Below are 21,655 nucleotides of genomic sequence, written 5' to 3' on the forward strand. Positions count from 1 at the left end.
GGCTCATTTGGGTACACCTGCCACAGGTGTGGGTCGTACCGCGTGCGCTTACTAATATTTATGGAAAATGAGATGTAGCTCTGTGGCTCCGCCTTCCAGCTATTGTACCTGATAATTTTACTCTTCCCGACGATCTATTACTTTGTCATATTTGCTCTTGAAGTTATCAATCGAGGTGGCTTCCATGACTTCTGCTTTAAGCGGTTCATCAGTCCTCTCGAATAGTATATCAAAATTCATGGATCTTCGGCTATGTTAAGTTTGAACAATTTAGTACATCAGTTTGGTAACGTTTTGAACGCTCGAGACGCGCATTGAATCCAGTATTTGCTTACATTTTTCAGGTTCATTTATATTTCTAGTTTCCAACTGGGTCCCCTTCGACCAGCTTTCCCCTCGTCCAGCTTTCCCCTCGTTCAGCTTTCCCCCTAGTCCGGCTTTCCCCTTATCTGAATGATGCTCTGTCCCATTCTTGTATTTCTTTCAGTATCTTATAAGTCAAGATTATATCTCCTTTGGCCCCAATTTTTCTAGCAGTTAGGATGAGCTCTCTTAATCTGTGCTCATTACTCAGCTCTCTTAATTTATCTAGCCTCGTAGTAAATATCTGGAAGCCTGCACAGAGACCGGGCCGTGGAGACGTTGATCCTGGGAATCATTGAAAAGTAAAGTAACCTCTGTGTTCTCTTTCGTCAAACGCTTCGGCTTCCAAGCTATTCCCTCATATTCAAAACCTGGTCTGACGTCTATATAATGCCCTGAATGATTCCTGATGTATGTATCTAAACGCTGATTATGTGGGTGCTAATTTTCTATGGCCCCTTCTAAATCCCTTTCTTTACTCGGATTTCCCTAAATGCCACAGTCTCTGGTGGCCTCGACAAGGACTGGAAGCTGGCAGCTTGTCGAAAACCCCAATTATTCCGGCTTAATTTTGAAAGCGAAATAATGTTTTGGCATTTATGGTTTCGGTGGATTGGCAATTCCATGGGTTTATTACCCTATAGAAAAAAATCTGTTTAGTGGTCTATACTGAAGCTTGTTGAGCTTGAAGCTGCTTCCCCGTGTGTGTGTGTAACATTAGTCCATCTGTGATTGGTTTCTAGCACACTTACCCTTAACACTGATAAAACATTTGACATATTGTTTGGAAGCAAGTCCTAATTATAGTATTAACAATACAAAAATTGAGAGCAGAGTGGACGGGAAATTCCAAAGTGTCTACCCTGACAGTCAGCTGAATTTCTATTGCCATATACAAAATATAAAATAAAAAGTTTCTAAAACAGTAGCCATTCTCTGTAAAAAAAAAACAGTTACTACGTACTTATATCTGCTTTAGTAACACTTTATTATTCACGCATCTCTACATATCTCACTTACGGTATCCTTGACTGGGAATCCATAACCCAAGCTTACCTGCGATTACCATAATTACTTAACATAAATCGGCAATTAGAACAATAACAGTCTCAGGTCCTAGGTAGCATTCAGCACCCTTACTTAAATCTTCGAATATATTAAATAGCGTCACTGCACATACTTACAAATGTACTCTCTGTGTAAATATAGCTCTGCCAGGGGCCAGATTCACGAAAGCACTTACTCAAGCACTTACGAACGTGTACATCTTTCCTCAATCTTTGACGGCTTTGGTTACATTTATTAAATAGTTTACAAACATGAAAACTTCCCGTTCAACTGTTGTTATTGTTACAAAACAGCCTCCTGGTGCTTCGGAGCTCATTAACTGTTTAATAATTGGAAATAAAGCCGTCAAAGATTGAGAAAAGATGTACTGGTTCGTAAGTGCTTGCGTAAGTGCTTTCGTGAATCTGGCCCCTGAACGACAATGATAATCCTGTCCTTAGACGCTTCCCAGCAGGCTGAAGAGAGCCCATGGAGCACCCCGCGAAAAACAAATATATATGTTTAATAGTCCAAGAGCGCGATTTAACAGAAATATCTTGCAAATTAAAGACCCTAAACTGTGTAATGATCGACCTTATGAGATTAAACACAACTCTTCCCTCAACCACTTTAAATAAGAGGCTAAGAAATACTTAATTAACATAACGTAGCTAAGTTTACTCACATTTCCTTTAGAAACCTGTATTGTGTTGTTATTGCGCACGTAAATTACTGTATTTCTACTCTTGCTGTAGCTGCCGTTTCTAATTATCACTTTAAACTTTTCAATAATATTCTAAATATCTTTAAGAAATAAAATAAAATTGTTAACTTCTCATTTAGTTTGAAGTATAAACCGTTAAACATAAATAAATCTCCTAATTATCTTTAAGTTATGCCTGAAACGTTGTGCGCATTAGTGGCTTTATGTTGTGTATATATTGTATCTAACAATTTGCCAGTGTTTTTAGCATTAAATTAAGTATATTTATGTAAGTAAAATATTCTTCTTATTAGTATTAAGTGTTTTATATTACCTTATATTTTATGCAGTATTTTATAGGTTTTGATATGATCCGCCATCACGTCTGGTGTGCAGCGTTGTTAGCCCTATTGCCCTCTATAATCAATTACTCAGAAAGGAGTTAAACATCAACAGATAAGATAAACTACGTTAATTTTTGATTGTGCTCAGTGCTATATGGTAAGTAATATATGTAATTTTCGTTATTCATTTGTAAGTCGATAGGCTGTGATCCACCACCAAACCATTTAGTGAGAAAGTTGACAATGTAGACATCTTAACCTGTCTCCGAAGCAGGAATGTCTATTTTATGCCGAGGTCTCCCAGCTTGAATACAGCAGTCCATTTGGGGCGCACCCAGCACATTTGTAAATCTAAATTTCAAGTATTTTTCTTAAAGGATTAAGGTTCGTTGGACTATAGCAAAAAAGTTAGGTTGCCTCTATTGCTGGTTATAATGACAAGTGGATCATAACTCCCGGGTACTATTCTGCTGCATGTAGTGTTTTTGGTATGCATTGTAATGACCTAAGTGCACGATCTTGTATATTTTTTTATAATGAAGAGCATTTGCCAGTCCTCTTGATCATTTGTGGAGTTCACGTTGAGCTTCCAATTTTGCCACAGATCGTTGTGTCAACTGCAAATAGTACTAGTGAAAGGAGAAATGAAAATGATAGGAAGTAACGAGCAGAGTACCATACGGATCACTTACAGCAATCATTGTTTGTCAAAGAGATGAGTTTTATACGCGTTTCGATCATATTATTGAGTTTAATACGTATTTTAATAATGTTATTAAGTTTAAGAAAGCCCGCGAGTCTGTCACATTAATCCTCTCCCTCAGTGATCAATAATAATCTAGATTGCGAGGTATTGGAAGCCTTGAACGTTGATTAATCTATTAATTAACTCGTTTGAAAGTTAATACATTACAAATTAACAGACACACTTTCAAGAACGAGCGCATGGCTGCAAAGTACATAATGGCTCGTGATAATAAAACAACTAGAAAATAGCGCATAATTTTTTTTGTTAATAAATAAGCATAATAAATTAACATACTAGAGAAATAAATTAGGATATAAATTAAATTCTTGAAACTAACAGAATGTTACCGTCATCATGTGAGGTGCCAGATATCACCGTCAGACACAATTATACAAACACACACACACACACACACACACACACACACACACACACACACACACACACACACACACACACACACTGGAGGAATAGATACTGCACTAACGTAAACATTTGGCAACATTCACTGAGAATAATTGTCTAGCCGTACACATGACCCAGCTGGCCAGCAGGATGGGGGGCGGGGGGAATTCATACATACAGTTGTGCTTAGAAAGTATCAGGCATACACAACCGGCCACGTGGAGTGTCAGGCATACACAGCCGGCCACGTGGAGTGTCAGGCATACACAGCCGGCCACGTGGAGTGTCAGGCATACACAGCCGGCCACGTAGAGTATCAGGCATACACAGCCGGCCACGTGGAGTATCAGGCATACACAGCCGGCCACGTGGAGTGTCAGGCATACACAGCCGGCCACATGGAGTATCAGGCATACACAGCCGGCCACGTGGAGTGTCAGGCATACACAACCGGCCACGTGGAGTATCAGGCATACACAGCCGGCCACGTGGAGTGTCAGGCATACACAACCGGCCACGTGGAGTGTCAGGCATACACAGCCGGCCACGTGGAGTGTCAGGCATACACAGCCGGCCACATGGAGTATCAGGCATACACAGCCGGCCACGTGGAGTGTCAGGCATACACAGCCGGCCACGTGGAGTGTCAGGCATACACAGCCGGCCACGTGGAGTGTCAGGCATACACAGCCGGCCACGTAGAGTATCAGGCATACACAGCCGGCCACGTGGAGTGTCAGGCATACACAGCCGGCCACATGGAGTATCAGGCATACACAGCCGGCCACGTGGAGTGTCAGGCATACACAGCCGGCCACATGGAGTATCAGGCATACACAGCCGGCCACATGGAGTATCAGGCATACACAGCCGGCCACATGGAGTATCAGGCATACACCAGCCGGCCACATGGTGGGGGCTGGGGTTATCAAACATACACATTCGAATAGCTGCAGTTAGTAAACAAAAAAAAAGGTCTAAAAAAGCTATGACATGCGGTTCTAACAGCCATCATATATATATATATATATATATATATATATATATATATATATATATATATATATATATATATATATATATATATATATATATATATATATATTATATATATATATATATATATTTATATATATATATATATATATATATATATATATATATATATATATATATATATTTTATGGCACCTATAATCACAGCACTACACTAGTCTCTCACAATCATCAGGTACATCTACTGGTCTTTGGTAACGTCTACGTAAATCGTCCCTTTCAATAACAGAAATACACGTTATAAAAACACTAAGATATGAGGTAAACACTGGTGAGTGTTGTTTGCTGCGGACGGCGCCGGTGAGAGTTGATAGTGAGCTCCAAGTTGTCTGTCTGGCTTCTCGGAACTGTGTGTTTACTGGCCTGAGGAGGAGGTGGTGGGAGGGGCAGAAGGAATGTCAGACTCGCCGCCTGATCTTCCGAGACCCCATCATGATGGGTGGAAGATGATGCTACTGATTTCCCCGAGAGTTGTCTCAGGCGAGGCTGTTGGTTGGATGGATATCTCTTCTCATTTGCTTGGACTGGGAGGGTGATGAAGGTTTGGTTGCTTAAGGCATTCCAGGAATCATCTTTTTTTTTATGTTGATGGTTGAGAATGAATGTAAATATCTATCTTGGTTCTGATAATGCTTTAAGTCGACGAGGTTTTCATTCTGATATAGATTATCGGGCGGTATGTATCGGCTTCTGATATCTTCCAGGTTTTCCCATATGCTAATACTACTGAAATATCAATTATCGCGATAGTTGTAAGCATCTTCTGATTTCCTGTTTGTTCTATAGCTGCTGCAGAGTATCAGGTACTCCTGATTGGTGTCGTGTTGGAATTAAGGCCTGTTATTAACCTCTTAAGGGTTATTAAGGCCACTACAAATGCTTTCTGACCATCCAGCAAGAACAGTCCAGAACTAAAGTAAGCTCAAAGCTCATAACAACTGAGCAGGAAGGTACACCACTCAGAATATATATTTCTGTCCTCTGATTGGTTTAATGTTTGGCTTAATGCCTATTAACCTCTAGAGTCTACTCTAGAGGGCTATTACGGTCACCACAATAACCTACTGACTAACCAGCGAGAATCCTTTAGTCCTGAACAAGGTATATAGACACTTCTTGGCGCATATATACCTCTATCGAGCCTCTGATGCCGAGCAAAAGTTCTAAATTGAAGGCACGGACTGATTACTTGACGTCTCAAGTTTGAGAACCAGAAAACAGTCTTGCTTTTTTTTGTAGAGCGAGAGCTTGCTAGGAGGGAGAAAAGTCAGTAGAGGCCTCGCTCCTTGAGCTCTCTTCGGTACTTGATAGCTTTGGGTCCACATCGGTACACTAGTTGCTTCTCTGATACCGGTAACAGAGCACCGGTGCTGTAGTGGTACCTGCAAGTAAGAGAAACCAATGAGACGGCTGAAGGAGATTGATTTTTTGTATTTAGTTCATTCATTATGTACTACATACTAATCCTGCGGGCGGTAGTGCACCCCATACTCATCCTATGAGTGATTGTGAACCCCATACCTGTCCTGTGAGTGATTGTGAACCCCATACCCATCCTGTGAGTGATTGTGAACCCCATACCTATCCTGCGAGTGACTGGGGATCTCACACCTATCCTGTGAGTGGGAGTGGAAAAGGTTGCAGAAGCACATACAGGGGTCACGAACCCCCCAAAATTCATTTAGTTGCAGTTTGAGTCGAGTATTTCTGAAACGGTTGGTGAGCACAAGTCACGCACGACACTCGAGGCTGCAGCGTAATTTTTTACATCACTTTTGATCATGCGACCAAATGTCAAGCAAGGGGGGGGAATAAGCACTAGAAAGATCAGCCCGCTTCTCGGTGTCTGTGTGTATATATACTGTCATATCCTGGACTACGTCCTGACTAGCAGGAATCAAACACGGCGCTACGTATACTGAGGATAACCCGCTTCTTTGTGTATATATAGAGTTAAGTCCTGGACTATGTTCAGATGAGTAGTCGAGCAAGGAATATACCCGGTGTATACAGAGAGATGTAGTCCGCTACTATGTGTATATACACAGAGAGATTAGTCGTTAATAATGTTCAGGGCTACACCTGAAGTTTGGTCGCTAGGCTATTGTGGTGCCTATAATCCGCCAGAGACTCATAGGCCTTACGCCCAATACCAAAAAAAAACATGTGACGTCACGAGCGAGTCATGATGTATATACCCCGAGAGATAAAACCATGTATACGCGTGTATACGCTTGGTAGTTTGCTTTAATATTAGACTATGTCCAGAACTAAAGTTTACCTGTGGGTGGTCAGTAAAGTTATAAGCACTTGCCGTGTGTATCGTTTCCATTTGATGAAGCCTTGTACAGGCATTACGGTAGTAACAAATACAGCCTTTCCTCATCTTGGTGTTTGGCTACACTATAGTTGTCAGCACTTTGGTGGTCCCTTCTTACGCATCTTATTAATCTTCACTACCATGCTAGCCCCCATTATCTATGAGGGCATGAACGTCTATTTCATAATCCTTTTATACTAATCTGCTGCTGCCGAACAGAGTCTGAAAATGCTAACAATTCAGACTTGTATACAGTAAGCTAAACAGTATCTCACCATACGATATCACTCAGGTCTAGCTCCTGGGCTCTATATATATATATATATATATATATATATATATATATATATATATATATATATATATATATATATATATATATATATATATATATATATATATATATATATATATATATATAAACGAGCCCAAGAGCTAGCCAATCTCTATAAACATTGTGTCATTCTAGGCCCAACAGTGAACACCTGCTCGCGTAGGTGTTTTTGATGTTTAAAATTACTGTTATCTAGCGTATCAGTTACTGTCATTTGGATATTTGGATTCTGTTTTGATCCCATTATATACTATATTGTAGAGACGAAAAACCTGAGCTTTCCTTGGCCAAATATGGTACATATATGTACAAAGTTATGGGCTAATATAGCGTATATTAGGCCTAGGATTTCTTATTTAGGCCTTGGACAGGTTTGGTTTAGGTACGTCTGCAACTAAGCTTACTGAGAAAAGAAAATAATGACAAAAAGGATAGACTTGCTTAGGCTATTTCTACCCTCAATTTGGGTGCGAATTATATGCGGGAAAATACAGCAACTAAATCAATTAGACACACTCAAACACCAAATACAATCCTCGAGAGAACTCAAAATCATTAGAAACTCACCTGAGGCCTCTGGCAAAGTTGAAATACGAGAGGTTAGGCTTTTCTGATCGCGCGCCCCACATCTGCGCGATGACGTTGGGTTGTACTAATCTAAAGGTGCCGTTGGCTTCATCCTCCCAGCGGATGAGCGCCGGGTTGCTTCTTCTGTCCTCTAGCAGGCGCAGGAGGAACTCCCAGCTCTTGGGTCCCCGCTCTGTGGAGAGATGAAGGTGGTGATTAAGGGTCAAGCTAAGGAGAGAGAGAGAGATCGGGTTACGGCTTTGGTTTGCGTGTGTTTAGAATTTTAAAAGACTAATAGTGAGACACTTGTTGTGTCTAACCAATCTATCACTAACAGTGATAGACCTGCAGTGAGACTGACGATTACTTGATACTGTCTAATGTTCTGCTTCCACTTGTCACTCTCCTTTTGCTCCATGTCAATCATGCTTCCTCCTGACCCTCATGTCAATCATGCTTCCTCCTGATCCTCATGTCAATCATGCCTCCTCCTGACCCTCATGTCAATCATGGTTCCTTCTGACCCTCATGCCAATCATGCAGACTACATTTTCTATATATAATAGTTGATGCCGCGTACCGAGATAAATTGTGTACCTATCTCTGTAGGAAAGTGTGTGTGTGTGCACACTCTCTTCGTATGATTGAGATCTCCAGACGAGTAGCGCTGCCAACCCCTACTCTAGACTTGTTGACTACTAAGGAGATCGTATTATGCTAGAGGGGGGTTAGTTTCTGTATCTCCTGTCCCCCCTAGTTCTTCTTGCTTCACTCCATTCACGGGTATCTCCTCCCTATCCCAGCTTATCCTCGTCATCTCTATCTCCTCTTATCCTTACCTCTCCTCCTGGTGTTGGTAGGGATCTTCTGGAATACGTCTGTCTCTGGGGTCGCCGTCGGAGTCGCCGTCGGCGTCATTGCCGCTGCCGCCCATGTCTCCTCCTCTGTTGGATATATACAAGGTTAGTTTAGGTTATGATAGGCTAGACTAGGCTGCGCTGGATTACGATAAGCTAGGCTAGGCTGCGCTGGATTACGATAAGCTAGGCTGGGCTGGGCTGGAGTATGATAGGCTAGGCTGAGCTGGGTTAGGTTAGCCCACTTTAGGCTATGTTAGGTTCAAACAAAATTAGAAATATAACTATATTTAATTTGTTTAATGACAGATTTCAATTTGTTTTAGATTTAGAATTCAAGAGTTTATATCTCTGAACCTAATTCTAATGATTATATTTTCCGTGTGGAATTGATAAAATACAAAAAAAAAACATTTAAGAATACAAATGTATTTTGTATTAAAAAAAAAAGCTTTGATTTTGAAGTAAGGAGTTCAATAAAGGTGTTCACGAGGCTGTACGGACCGCGACATTGGAAATGAATTCAAACTGCCGGAAATACCCACCGTTGTGCATCTCCCTGACTCACATGACGTGAATAGGCTATATGACTCACGAGTATATCTCATGCAACCCTCATAGGGGGGGGGGGGCAGGATCCGTACTCACAAGCGTAGGATCTTTACTCATTAGGGGTTTGAGCCGTACTCACAAGTCTAGGATACTCACCAGTGCAGAATACCTTTTCACGAGTGCAGGATATAACTCAAAGGCACCGGATATCCACTCACCGTATTTAATGGGCATGAATTGTTCCTGTAGATCGAGCCCCTCCAGGTTTTCCGTCAGGGGGTCCCACGAGTCGTCGGGAATGTAGCGGTCCAGCTCCTTGAAGTCCTCACTGGTTAATTCCCACGAGTCAGGGTCGTAGGCAGGGCTGGTAGGGTCGCAGGACGCGGCGGCGTAGTCGTAGGAAGTCCCTACGACGGAGGACACGTCGTGACCGCTGGTGAAGATGGAGGAGGAGGAAGAGGGGTCCTCGGCTTCCTGCTGACGGTGTCTGCTTTTAGTCTTTCCTGCAGGAGATGTAAACATGATGTGATTATCAGGCTAGAACACGCTAAGCCAGCATGACTATGCAACACTGGAAAGGAAGATGATGAGGACAAGGAGCTGGGATATGAGGACAAGGAGCTGGAATATGAGGACAAGGATTTGGGATATGAATACAAGGAGCTGGGATATGAGGACAAGGAGCCGGGATATTAGGACAAGGAGCTGGGTTATGAGGACAAGGAGCTGCGATATGAGGACAAGGAGCTGGGATATGAGGACAAGGAGCTGGGATATGAGGACAAGGATTTGGGATATGAATACAAGGAGCTGGGATATGAGGACAAGGAGCTGGAATATGAAGACAAGGAGCCGGGATATGGGGACAAGAAGCCGGGATATGAGGACAAGAAGCTCCGATATGAGGACAAAGAGCTGGGATATGAGGGCGGGGGTGCAAGGAACGGTGCCTATCTACTAGGACCGTCGGGGATCGAACGTCGACCCCGCAAGATACAAATCCGTCACTGTATCGACCAATTCAGGTGGATGTAGTAGTGGTGAAGTATGACACTACACTTCCATACGGCCAATAACCTCACAACACAAATAAAGTACAGAAACGTGCTTCGTTTAGATGAGTAATTTGACACTGTCATGCAGGGGAGGGGGAGAGGGGCGGGTATTAGCAGCCTGGAGGCTTAGGGATCCGGTTTATACCTCCGTCCATGCACAGTGAAACCACAATAACGTGGTGAATCTATGAGGTAATTTTTAGGCAATACGGTGGGATCAGTCTCGCGTTTTTGGGCTATCCAGGCACATTAGGAACCTCTACATCAGAACATTTGTCATCTTGCAGGGTAAGCTGTACGACCCCTAATGTTATGTATTGTTTACATATTTACAACTGGAGTCATATCTTTAGATACTGTAGCTGTAATCAAGTGATTATTATTATTAACGGAATTCCTGGAAATGTATCTCTGTGGAATGCAGTTTTTTTTTACCTGTTCCTTTCCTGTTGCTGAGAGCACGGAGCTGGGAATAGAAGACCTGGCCAAAGCGGGGGCCCAAGAGCTGAGAGAAGTTTTCCTGGGAGAGCTGAAGGAGATTAGACCCTGTAGTCGTCTTGAAGGACCATAAGTCCAGGCTGGTTCTCTCTAACCCGAGCTGCTCGCACACGCTTTCTGCCCACTCCAAGCACTCCTGGAGGAAAAGGCACATGCTTAGTGAAAAGGTTTGAAAAAAAAGTACTGTGATTACGAGTGCAGAGAACATTGGGGGGGGGGGGAGGAGGCAACAGACTGTGTACTCATCTAGTTGTGCTTGCGGGGGTTGAGCTCTGGCTCTTTGGTCCCGCCTCTCAACCGTCAATCAACAGGTGTACAGGTTCCTGAGCCTATTGGGTTCTATCATATCTACACTTGAAACTGTGTAGGGAGTCAGCCTCCACCACATTACTTCCTAATGTGTGTGTGTGTGTGTGTGTGTGTGTGTGTGTGTGTGTGTGTGTGTGTGTGTGTGTGTGTGTGTGTGTGTGTGGAATCACGTAAGTACAGGTTGCCTTGGATGGGGAAATACCGAAATTCCCCGCCTCCTCTCCCCCATACTCCCATCACCTTGCGAAACACCTCATTAATGGGGAATTTTATATAGACACAGATTGATATACACAATCGACTTGAGAATGGTCCAGGACGGACCGAAACGTCCCTTCACCTTCTAGTGTGTGGTCTGGTCAACAAGAGATTGATATAGATAAACACAGACATTAAAATATATCAAGTTTATGACAAGAGAACTTGAAAAATGTACACAGGATATCTTAGGTAAATTTATATAATTTAAAAAGGAAAGATATGCTTTAATAGTAGCATTGAGATTTTGAGACAGTCAGAGAAATTGAAATAGACTGAGAAAGATCTTGATCTTGAGATACAAATAGTGAGATCTGGAGTCAAAGATCATTCAAGAGAATTACAGAGCACTTGAAATAGATAAAGACTTTGAAACAGAGCGAGAGACCTTCAGACAGACACATTAAGATGCATAGACAGCGATCTGTTTACAGATTGACATTGAATTAAATTGTAAAAACAAACCTTTAAACAGATTTCTCTGAGGAGATCGTGAGAGAAATTAACAGGACTCTTGAGATAGATAGATTGTCCTTGGGGTAGACAGGTCTTGAATTCGACACTTAATTCTGAGATCGACAGTGATCTTGAGGTCAACGAACTGCACTACAGAACACGTTTGTCTTAGATCAACCATAAGCATAAGAAGTTTCAATAATCTTAGAACCCCGCTCCTTCAAAAAAAAAATAGCAGCACTTTTACCCCCAGGCACTAATTAGTGTCTCTAAGGCAATGGGGACAAACTGGTAGAGCATAAGAAGTTATATTAAACAAATCAACACATCTTCTCACCTCTCCGTCCCAATCTCTGACGTTTCGAGATGTGAATGTCTTCAGGTCATCCCGGTAGCTGGCCCCATACCCTCCCTCGGCACCGTAGTCGCCTCTGGGGCTGGAGGCACTGCTGGAGGGAAAGGAGTCCATGTTGGCGAGGTACGTGTGGCACAGGGTGTCGATGGTACCGGACTGGCCCAAGAGCGAGTCTTCGAACTTGAGAGACGACTCGAGGTTGTCGAACCCTGGATCCATATTACCCTCCCCCCGAGGAGATTTCAACTTCACTCAGCCACGGTTGGCCTCTGGGAGTGATAGGGGATATGAAGGCACTTGGGAGACACTTTTGTGTGCGTTCTGGAACTTATGAGGGCCTTCGGGTTCACTCGGGAACCAACGATGGCCTTCGGGCACTTTTTGGAATCTGTAATTATCTGTGGACACTTTCTGGAAACTATAATGGTTTGTGGTCACTTTCGGGAAGCTCCGACAGCCTTCGTGCACTGTCGGGAAGCAATGAGGGCTTGTAGAACCTGCAGCGGTGAGCAGCAGGTGGAGGAGGAGCAGCCGCAGCAGGAGCAGCTTGGAGGCGTCACCGGCAGGTGGCGAAGAGTGAGCTTCACGCCGAGGCGTTGACGAGATATAAACCCGCCGGAAAAGAGCATGGAATATTTGTGACGTCATCCCACGGACTCTTCCTAGAGTGTGGGAGTGTGTGTGTGTGTGAGAGAGAGAGAGCTGCCTACTCTCACCCACCCCACCTCTCACCTCCCAGACAGTCGTAAGAACCCCGGGGAACCACCGCTCCGCCGCCTTTGACGTCAACACAGTTCCGGGTAACTTTCCGGTGATTCTCCGGTGGCCCGCCAGCTTTACATAACAGCGGCAGTTCGTAGTTTGTTACTTCACATCCTTCGTCCACAAGCCGAGGTGTTTCCGGCAGAGGTAACCCCGCCCAGGCAGAGGTGACGAGAGAAAATGTTTCTGGGAGTACCCCAAGGAGGACACGTCGCAACAGCAACCCGTTCAGTTCTAAGTCATTATTTTATAATGGCACCGTGTTGTGTTTGAGATAATGAACAACACTTTCGTTCTTGACTCGGAGATAGGAGAGGTCATTAAGGCAGCTGGGAGACACAGCGAGACACGCACAGCAGCCAAGTCGTCATTCAAGGTCGGATGAATCATTTGGTTCTCGTGATCCTTGAGCGCTTTCTCTCCGTGCCAGTCTGAGACGTTTATACTCCTGGTACCGACGCTGTAGAGGCATCAGCACCCTGATGGTGGTGAGGTATGATGACCCTGATGGTGCAGAGGTTATAACACCCGGCCGTCACGACTCTGAAACTCACTTATTTTATCAATTGTGTGGAGCTGAAACAATGCCCGCGTTCCGGACATTGATTATAAAGTAACAAAAACGTTTGTATATATCCTGTATTCAACCTGCGGAGCCGGCAATGCTTCTGTTGTCACCAACTGCGGGAAATGAAGGTGGGAACCTCTAGAGATGCATCATTGATTTCTTGAAACTTAGATGAGATTTTTCCCGTAAATCACACACACACATATACATATTCCGCGTGGCAGGACAAAAACGTTCCGGCAGCATTTCCTTTCATCTCTCTGTTTACCCAATAGATGAACATCATGGAGATATGTGTGTGTGTGTGCCTCTATACCTGTGTATGTCTGTGTGTGTGTGAGAAAGAGAGAGAGATGTAGTAGATATACTATCGACGGTTAGAGAGGCGGGGTCCAAGAGCTAACTGCTCGATCCTGCAAACACAAAAACTTACACACACACACACACACACACACACACACACACACACACACACACACACACACACACGGCTACCAACATCTTGGTTCTAATATTTAGTATACTCAGACTGCCAATTTGTAAACAATTCAACATATTTGGAACAAAATGTGTTGAAATATCCCAGCCGGCAACCGCCTGAGTTTATGGCAGTCTACGGAACCTCATCTCCTCATTTCGATTATGTTCTAGCTTGTAAATATGAAAACTTACTAAATTAAATATATATATATATATATATATATATATATATATATATATATATATATATATATATATATATAATATCTATAATATATGCATATATACATATATATATATATATGTCTATATATATATGTATATATATAATATCTATAATATATGCATATATATATATATATATATATATATATATATATATATATATATATATATATGTCTATAATATATGCATATATATATATATATATATATATATATATATATATATATATATATATATATATATATATATATATATATATATATATAAAATGTCCCTAACTTTCACATTCCCACTTCCCTCTTTGTCTTCTCTGTTTCCCTGTCCCCCCCCTCTACCCCACTCACGTTCCCCTCCCCCCCCCCCCCCGGCCTTCTCTCTCGCTCTTTCAGAACTGTAAATAAATCTAGGGACACGCCCAACCACCTTTCGCCACGCAAAGTCGAGTGAGACTTGCCCCGAGCGTCTGATCCACAACCTCATACAGACGGACAAACAGACATTCTCTCCTACTGAAACTGATGTAAGGGCCTTCATACTGCGCATACTAACATACGCAGCTGATTACACATGAGAGCAGACTCTCACGTGAGCCCCGTGACATCACGCGCCAATGTGAGTGTGTATGATGACCGACGCTGACGTCACTTGCATAAGGGCTGCATGTAAACACTGCGGTTGGTGTAGCGCTTATCGCTATGATGTAGCGCATATCGCTATAATGTAGCGCTTATCGCTATGATGTAGCGCATATCGCTATTATGTAGCGCATATCGCTATTATGTGGCGCATATCGCTGTGATGTAGCGCATATCGCTATGATGTAGCGCATATCGCTATTATTTAGCGCATATCGCTATTATGTAGCGCATATCGCTATTATGTAGCGTATATCGCTATTATGTAGCTCATATCGCTATGGTGTAGCGCATATCGCTATGATGTAGCGCATATCACTATGATGTAGCTCATATCGCTATGGTGTAGCGCATACCGCTATGATGTAGCGCATATCGTTATTATGTAGCGCAAACCGCTATTATGCAACGCATGTCGCAAAAACTTGAACGTTCGGTGAAATTGAACGGACCAGCGGTATATCAGCTATTTCCTACGCGTCAGGTTTAATCCACCGAGCAGGACAGAAACGTATGAGCACCGTTTCCTTTCACACACTCACACACACGCACCGAAACCTGTGTTCACCTGGCAGAAAAATATGCAGACGGGAGTCAGGCAGGTGGTGTAGGGGGCGACATGTTGGGGGAGGTCAGTAATTAGCCCTGGAGCCTAGCGATGAGTCAAACTACAGACTTCCGCTAACTTAGCGTGAGTTGGCAACTGTTTCTTTGGTTTAATTTCCGTCTAAAATATTCTTGAGGTTAGTCTATGTTTCAGGTGTTTGTTTACAGGTCTAGCAATCATGCTAGAAGGGTAGACAAGGGTTAAATGCACGATATGCAATAGTGTGATGGGTGAAATAGATATTTAAAGTAGATGTTTATTACATGATCGGTGTTTGGCAACTCACTCACATACTCCAGGAAGTTTTTTTTTGCCTGCTAGAGGGGGCCCGAGTGAACGTTTCTCCATGGGAACGTTACTTGGAACGTTACTTGAAATATCCGATAACGTTTGTATGTGTTTGCTCTCTCTCTCTCTCTCTCTCTCTCTCTCTCTCTCTCTCTCTCTCTCTCTCTCTCTCTCTCTCTCTCTCTCTCTCTCTCTCTCTCTCTCTCTTTCTCTCCCCATATATATATATATAAACTCAGCCTTGGAGTAGGGGATTAAAGGCACTAGAGGGAGGCATCTAACACCACTTCCATCTCCAAGCAATAAGTATCACTTTCTACTTCAGATGAAACAGAGTGCATGCACTTTCTCCGTCAGACATAACGCGACTTTCACTACCACACACAGCGCTACTTTCTCTGTCAAACTCCTTTATTAAATAGTGCCACGTTCTCTAACAAACACAGTGCCATTTTCTATCTAAAACACATTCCCATTTTCTATGTAAAACACCTTGCCACTTTCTACTTTAGAAGGACATTTTTTTCCTTCATTTAAACACACTGATACTTTCTCCGTCAAGCAAACACAATGGCTCTTTCTCAAACAGACAAACGTGTTATCACTTTTATCTTTACACACATCAGTAACTTTCTTCTTGAAGTAAAAACGGGTGTTACTTTACTCTTAATACTGAATGATTTACATTATCTAATAAAAAAAGAGGCTCTTTTTAATACAAAAACAACACAAACATTGAAACTTTACTCTTCAATTGAGAAGCTGTACCACTGTAAACAAACACGTCAGTCTGCCCAACAAACAAACACATCGACACTTTACCCCACAAACAAAGACAGAGGAAACAAACACTGCCAACTTGCGCAGATAAAGTGCTTCTTATTCCAAGCAACACAAAAATATTCTGGTCACTCCTCCTCTCAACACAACATTTTTTTTACAATTAAACTCCCCCCCCCCTTTCCCTGCCCCCCAACCCCCCCCCCCACCCTCGAGGGCCCCATTTATCTGACTCTTTTTGTACCCGGTTGTTGCCATGGGTAACACTGTTGCCATGGGTAACACTGTTGCCATGGGTAACACTGTTGCCATGGGTAACAGTGTTGCCATGGGTAACACTGTTGCCATGGGTAACAGTGTTGCCATGGGTAACAGTGTTGCCATGGGTAACAGTGTTGCCATGGGTAACACTGTTGCCATGGGTAACACTGTTGCCATGGGTAACACTGTTGCCATGGGTAACACTGTTGCCATGGGTAACAGTGTTGCCATGGGTAACACTGTTGCCATGGGTAACAGTGTTGCCATGGGTAAGACTGTTGCCATGGGTAACAGTGTTGCCATGGGTAACACTGTTGCCATGGGTAACAGTGTTGCCATGGGTAACACTGTTGCCATGGGTAACAGTGTTGCCATGGGTAAGACTGTTGCCATGGGTAAGACTGTTGCCATGGGTAACACTGTTGCCATGGGTAACACTGTTGCCATGGGTAACAGTGTTGCCATGGGTAACACTGTTGCCATGGGTAACAGTGTTGCCATGGGTAACAGTGTTGACATGGTAACAGAGTGTTGCTATGAGTAACAGAGTGTTGCTATGGGTAACAGAGTGTTGCCATGGGTAACACTGTTGCCATGGGTAACACTGTTGCCATGGGTAACACTGTTGCCATGGGTAACAGTGTTGCCATGGGTAACACTGTTGCCATGGGTAACAGTGTTGCCATGGGTAAGACTGTTGCCATGGGTAAGACTGTTGCCATGGGTAACACTGTTGCCATGGGTAACACTGTTGCCATGGGTAACAGTGTTGCCATGGGTAACACTGTTGCCATGGGTAACAGTGTTGCCATGGGTAACAGTGTTGACATGGTAACAGAGTGTTGCTATGAGTAACAGAGTGTTGCTATGGGTAACAGAGTGTTGCCATGGGTAACACTGTTGCCATGGGTAACACTGTTGCCATGGGTAACACTGTTGCCATGGGTAACAGTGTTGCCATGGGTAACACTGTTGCCATGGGTAACAGTGTTGCCATGGGTAACACTGTTGCCATGGGTAACAGTGTTGCCATGGGTAAGACTGTTGCCATGGGTAAGACTGTTGCCATGGGTAACACTGTTGCCATGGGTAACACTGTTGCCATGGGTAACAGTGTTGCCATGGGTAACAGTGTTGACATGGTAACAGAGTGTTGCTATGAGTAACAGAGTGTTGCTATGGGTAACAGAGTGTTGCCATGGGTAACACTAGGTGTTGCCATGGGTAACAGAGTGTTGCCATGGGTAACAGTGTTGCCATGGGTAACACTGTTGCCATAGGTAACACTGTTGCCATGGGTAACACTGTTGCCATGGGTAACAGTGTTGCCATGGGTAACAGTGTTGCCATGTCTCTGATGTATATTTTCTCGTGAATCTCCAGATGTGATTTTTCTTTTTGACGTTTGTGAAATATTAAAAAAAAGAGTCATTATCAACATCTATTTTACACACACTTTCAGATTGATTTCGAAGGCTTCATTGTTATCCAGCACACGACCCCGTCATCATACAGGACCGTCCTCGTCAACAAAACGCCAATTGCTCGTTAATCCAGCCGCCAAACCCTCGTTTATGAATTATAATAATAATAATAATATTAATAATATTTTATTTAGGAAAAGTACATACATAGATGCAGAGTTACAAACATTCTGATTATTTATAGACAGAGCTACTACATACAAATGCCTAAAGCCACTAATACGCATAGCGTTTCGGGCATTTCGAATGAAACGCACTTTACATACGACTCACAATTGATTCGTGTTCTGACTTTTCTCGGAGCCCAACCACTTGGGCTGGACGGTAGAGCGACGGTCTCGCTTCATGGAGGTCGGCATTCAATCCCCCGACCGTCCACAAGTGGTTGGGCACCATTCCTTTCCCCCCGGCCTATCCCAAATCCGTATCCTGACCCCTTTCCCAGTGCTATATAGTCGTAATGGCTTGACGCTTTCCCCCCTGATAGTTCCCTTTCCCCTTCTAACTTTTCTCGGACAGTGCTTCTCTGTCTTCGTGTGTTCGAGTCGCACCTCTGTTAAAAGCTTCACACACATCCTGGGATTACAAATAATTGTTAACAGAGATCATACGTCTAATTAGCAGCCTGTCCTCAGGCTAGGCTCTACCAGGCGGCTTTCGAACTCAAGTTATGAGAGGCCCCCCCCCCCCAGTCCGTCCTCACCAACATGGGGCAAATGCTCGTTGAAACAGCTGCCAAACCCTCTGTTTATGCAATCTGTCCTCACACTAGGCTGGTTAAAGCAGCGGCCGTCCTCTCCAGACGCAATTTTTCAATTTTAACATTCTGTGTATTGAAAATTGGTTTGTTCTCATAAATAAATTAATATTATTATACATAAAAATTTTATGTATAGTTAGGCATAGGTTAGGTTAGGTTAGGTTAGGTTAGGTTAGGTTAGGTGTTTAGGTTCTGTTCTCGATTATTAGTATTGGAAGTACGTGGGTGAAGCATTTATAGAATTGTGGTTCGAACAGTGGACGTGAGCGAAGCACTTGTTCCGGAAGTGTTCTGACGTCATCAGTTGTGAGCCGTGAGTAAAGCGATTTTCATTCATAAACAGGGGTTTGGCAGCTGGATTAACGAGCTTGGATCTTTGATTGCGAGGAAGGGCTGGTTTATGAATGTAAAATGGTTTACCTTCGATCATTTCTCGAACAGTGCTTCGCTGGCGACTTCTGGTCGAACCGCAACTCTGTAAATGCTTCACCCGCGTACTTCCAATACTAATAATCGCCAACAGAAGCTAAACACCTAACCCAACCTGCGCCTAGCTATATACAGAGCTTTAATGTATACTATTAATATATATAAAAGATAACAATTTTGTTTATATACACGGTACATTAAAATTGTTCCGTGCGTCTAGGGGGGGAGGGGGGGGACGGCCGCAGCGTTAACGAGCCTTGCCTGACGATGGGTTGCGACCAGTGAAGTGGTAACTATGGTTAGTGGTTAGTGTCGGACGTAGTGTTACTGCAGAAACTAAGTCATCCAGTACTGCCGGATACGAGCAGCAGGCGTTCGGTCTCGGGGATTTGTGTGTCGCAGTCTGTCTACACACAACCAGGTTAGCCGCTCCTCTGTCCTCACCCGTCACCATCGATCTGAGCCTCACCCGTCACCTTCTGAGCCTCACCCGTCACCATCTGAGCCTCACCCGTCACCATCTGAGCCTCACCCGTCACCATCTGAGCCTCACCCGTCACCATCTGAGCCTCACCCGTCACCATCTGAGCCTCACCCGTCACCATCTGAGCCTCATCCGTCACCTTCTGAGCCTCACCCGTCACCATCTGAGCCTCACCCGTCACCTTCTGAGCCTCACCCGTCACCATCTGAGCCTCACCCGTCACCTTCTGAGCCTCACCCGTCACCATCTGAGCCTCACCCGTCACCATCTGAGCCTCACCCGTCACCTGAGCCTCACCCGTCACCATCTGAGCCTCACCCGTCACCATCTGAGCCTCACCCGTCACCATCTGAGCCTCACCCGTCAGCTTCTGAGCCTCACCCGTCACCATCTGAGCCTCACCCGTCACCTTCTGAGCCTCACCCGTCAGCTTCTGAGCCTCACCCCTCACCATCTGAGCCTCACCCGTCACCATCTGAGCCTCACCCGTCACCTTCTGAGCCTCACCCGTCACCTTCTGAGCCTCACCCGTCACCATCTGAGCCTCACCCGTCACCATCTGAGCCTCACCCGTCACCTGAGCCTCACCCGTCACCATCTGAGCCTCACCCGTCACCATCTGAGCCTCACCCGTCACCATCTGAGCCTCACCCGTCACCTTCTGAGCCTCACCCGTCACCATCTGAGCCTCACCCGTCACCATCTGAGCCTCACCCGTAACCTTCTGAGCCTCACCCGTCACCATCTGAGCCTCACCCGTCACCTTCTGAGCCTCACCCGTCACCATCTGAGCCTCACCCGTCACCATCTGAGCCTCACCCGTAACCTTCTGAGCCTCACCCGTCACCATCTGAGCCTCACCCGTCACCTTCTGAGCCTCACCCGTCAGCTTCTGAGCCTCACCCGTCACCTTCTGAGCCTCACCCGTCACCATCTGAGCCTCACCCGTCACCATCTGAGCCTCACCCGTCACCATCTGAGCCTCACCCGTCACCATCTGAGCCTCACCCGTCACCTTCTGAGCCTCACCCGTCACCTTCAACCGACCTGATTGTTTACATAGATTCATTTTTTCATCATTCTTCTGGAGAAATATTTTTTATTTGTGGTATACTGATGTACCAGATCAACCAGGCTGTGGTTCATACGCCAGGCTGCGGGCAGCCGCGTCCAACACCCTGGTTGACCAGACGACCAACCAACCAGGAGGCCTGGTCGGAGACCGGGCTTGCGGGGCTGTTGATCCCCGGACGCTACACAAAGTAAATACTGCAACTGAAAGACATATATAGAAGCTTTTACCAATACAAGCAGGTTGACCGCACCAGGATAATGGCCTCTGGAACTTTGTCGTTTAATAGACACTAATAGACACGTTGTGCTTCACGACTAACATTATTTAGGCCCCATTTGTTGCTATGTTATGATATCTTTTTTTTTTTTTAGATATATACAAGAGTTATTACATTCTTGTACAGCCACTAGTACGCGTAGGTCCCTGGAATACGATCCCCTGCCGCGAAGAATCGTTTTTTCATCCAAGTACACATTTTACTGTTGCGTTAAACAGAGGCTACAGTTAAGGAATTGCGCCCAGTAAATCCTCCCCGGCCAGGATACGAACCCATGACATAGCGCTCGCGGAACGCCAGGCGAGTGTCTTAC

At 44.3% G+C, this 21,655-nt stretch overlaps 3 protein-coding genes across 4 annotated transcripts; 1 reads left to right on the forward strand and 2 right to left on the reverse strand.

The window, feature by feature from the left end:
- Window positions 1-4,771: 4,771 nt before the first annotated feature.
- On the reverse strand, window positions 4,772-13,244 carry LOC123757165 (ETS homologous factor). 2 transcript variants are annotated; one of them, XM_045740612.2, is made up of 6 exons: window positions 12,209-13,232; window positions 10,786-10,984; window positions 9,514-9,798; window positions 8,726-8,830; window positions 7,887-8,079; window positions 4,772-6,047 (listed from the first exon to the last, which is right to left on the reverse strand). In XM_045740612.2, exons 1-6 carry the CDS (start codon window positions 12,443-12,445, stop codon window positions 5,933-5,935), a joined length of 1,134 nt encoding a protein of 377 aa, XP_045596568.1. In that variant the 5' UTR covers window positions 12,446-13,232; the 3' UTR covers window positions 4,772-5,932. The 2 variants fall into 2 exon arrangements, with proteins under 2 accessions (XP_045596568.1, XP_045596569.2); XM_045740613.2 differs by lacking the exon at window positions 4,772-6,047 and adding an exon at window positions 6,073-7,207 and having other exon boundaries at window positions 12,209-13,244.
- A 3,584-nt stretch (window positions 13,245-16,828) lies between these two features.
- On the forward strand, window positions 16,829-17,377 carry LOC138364343 (mRNA decay activator protein ZFP36L3-like). Its single transcript, XM_069323949.1, has one exon. It carries the CDS (start codon window positions 16,829-16,831, stop codon window positions 17,375-17,377), a length of 549 nt encoding a protein of 182 aa, XP_069180050.1.
- Window positions 17,378-19,946: 2,569 nt separating this feature from the next.
- Window positions 19,947-21,059, reverse strand: LOC138364344 (retinitis pigmentosa 1-like 1 protein). Its single transcript, XM_069323950.1, has one exon. The coding sequence runs from the start codon at window positions 21,057-21,059 to the stop codon at window positions 19,947-19,949; it is 1,113 nt and encodes a 370-aa protein (XP_069180051.1).
- Window positions 21,060-21,655: the final 596 nt, after the last annotated feature.

Source organism: Procambarus clarkii, chromosome 13, assembly GCF_040958095.1.
Source record: "Procambarus clarkii isolate CNS0578487 chromosome 13, FALCON_Pclarkii_2.0, whole genome shotgun sequence".
Lineage (NCBI taxonomy): Eukaryota > Metazoa > Arthropoda > Malacostraca > Decapoda > Cambaridae > Procambarus > Procambarus clarkii.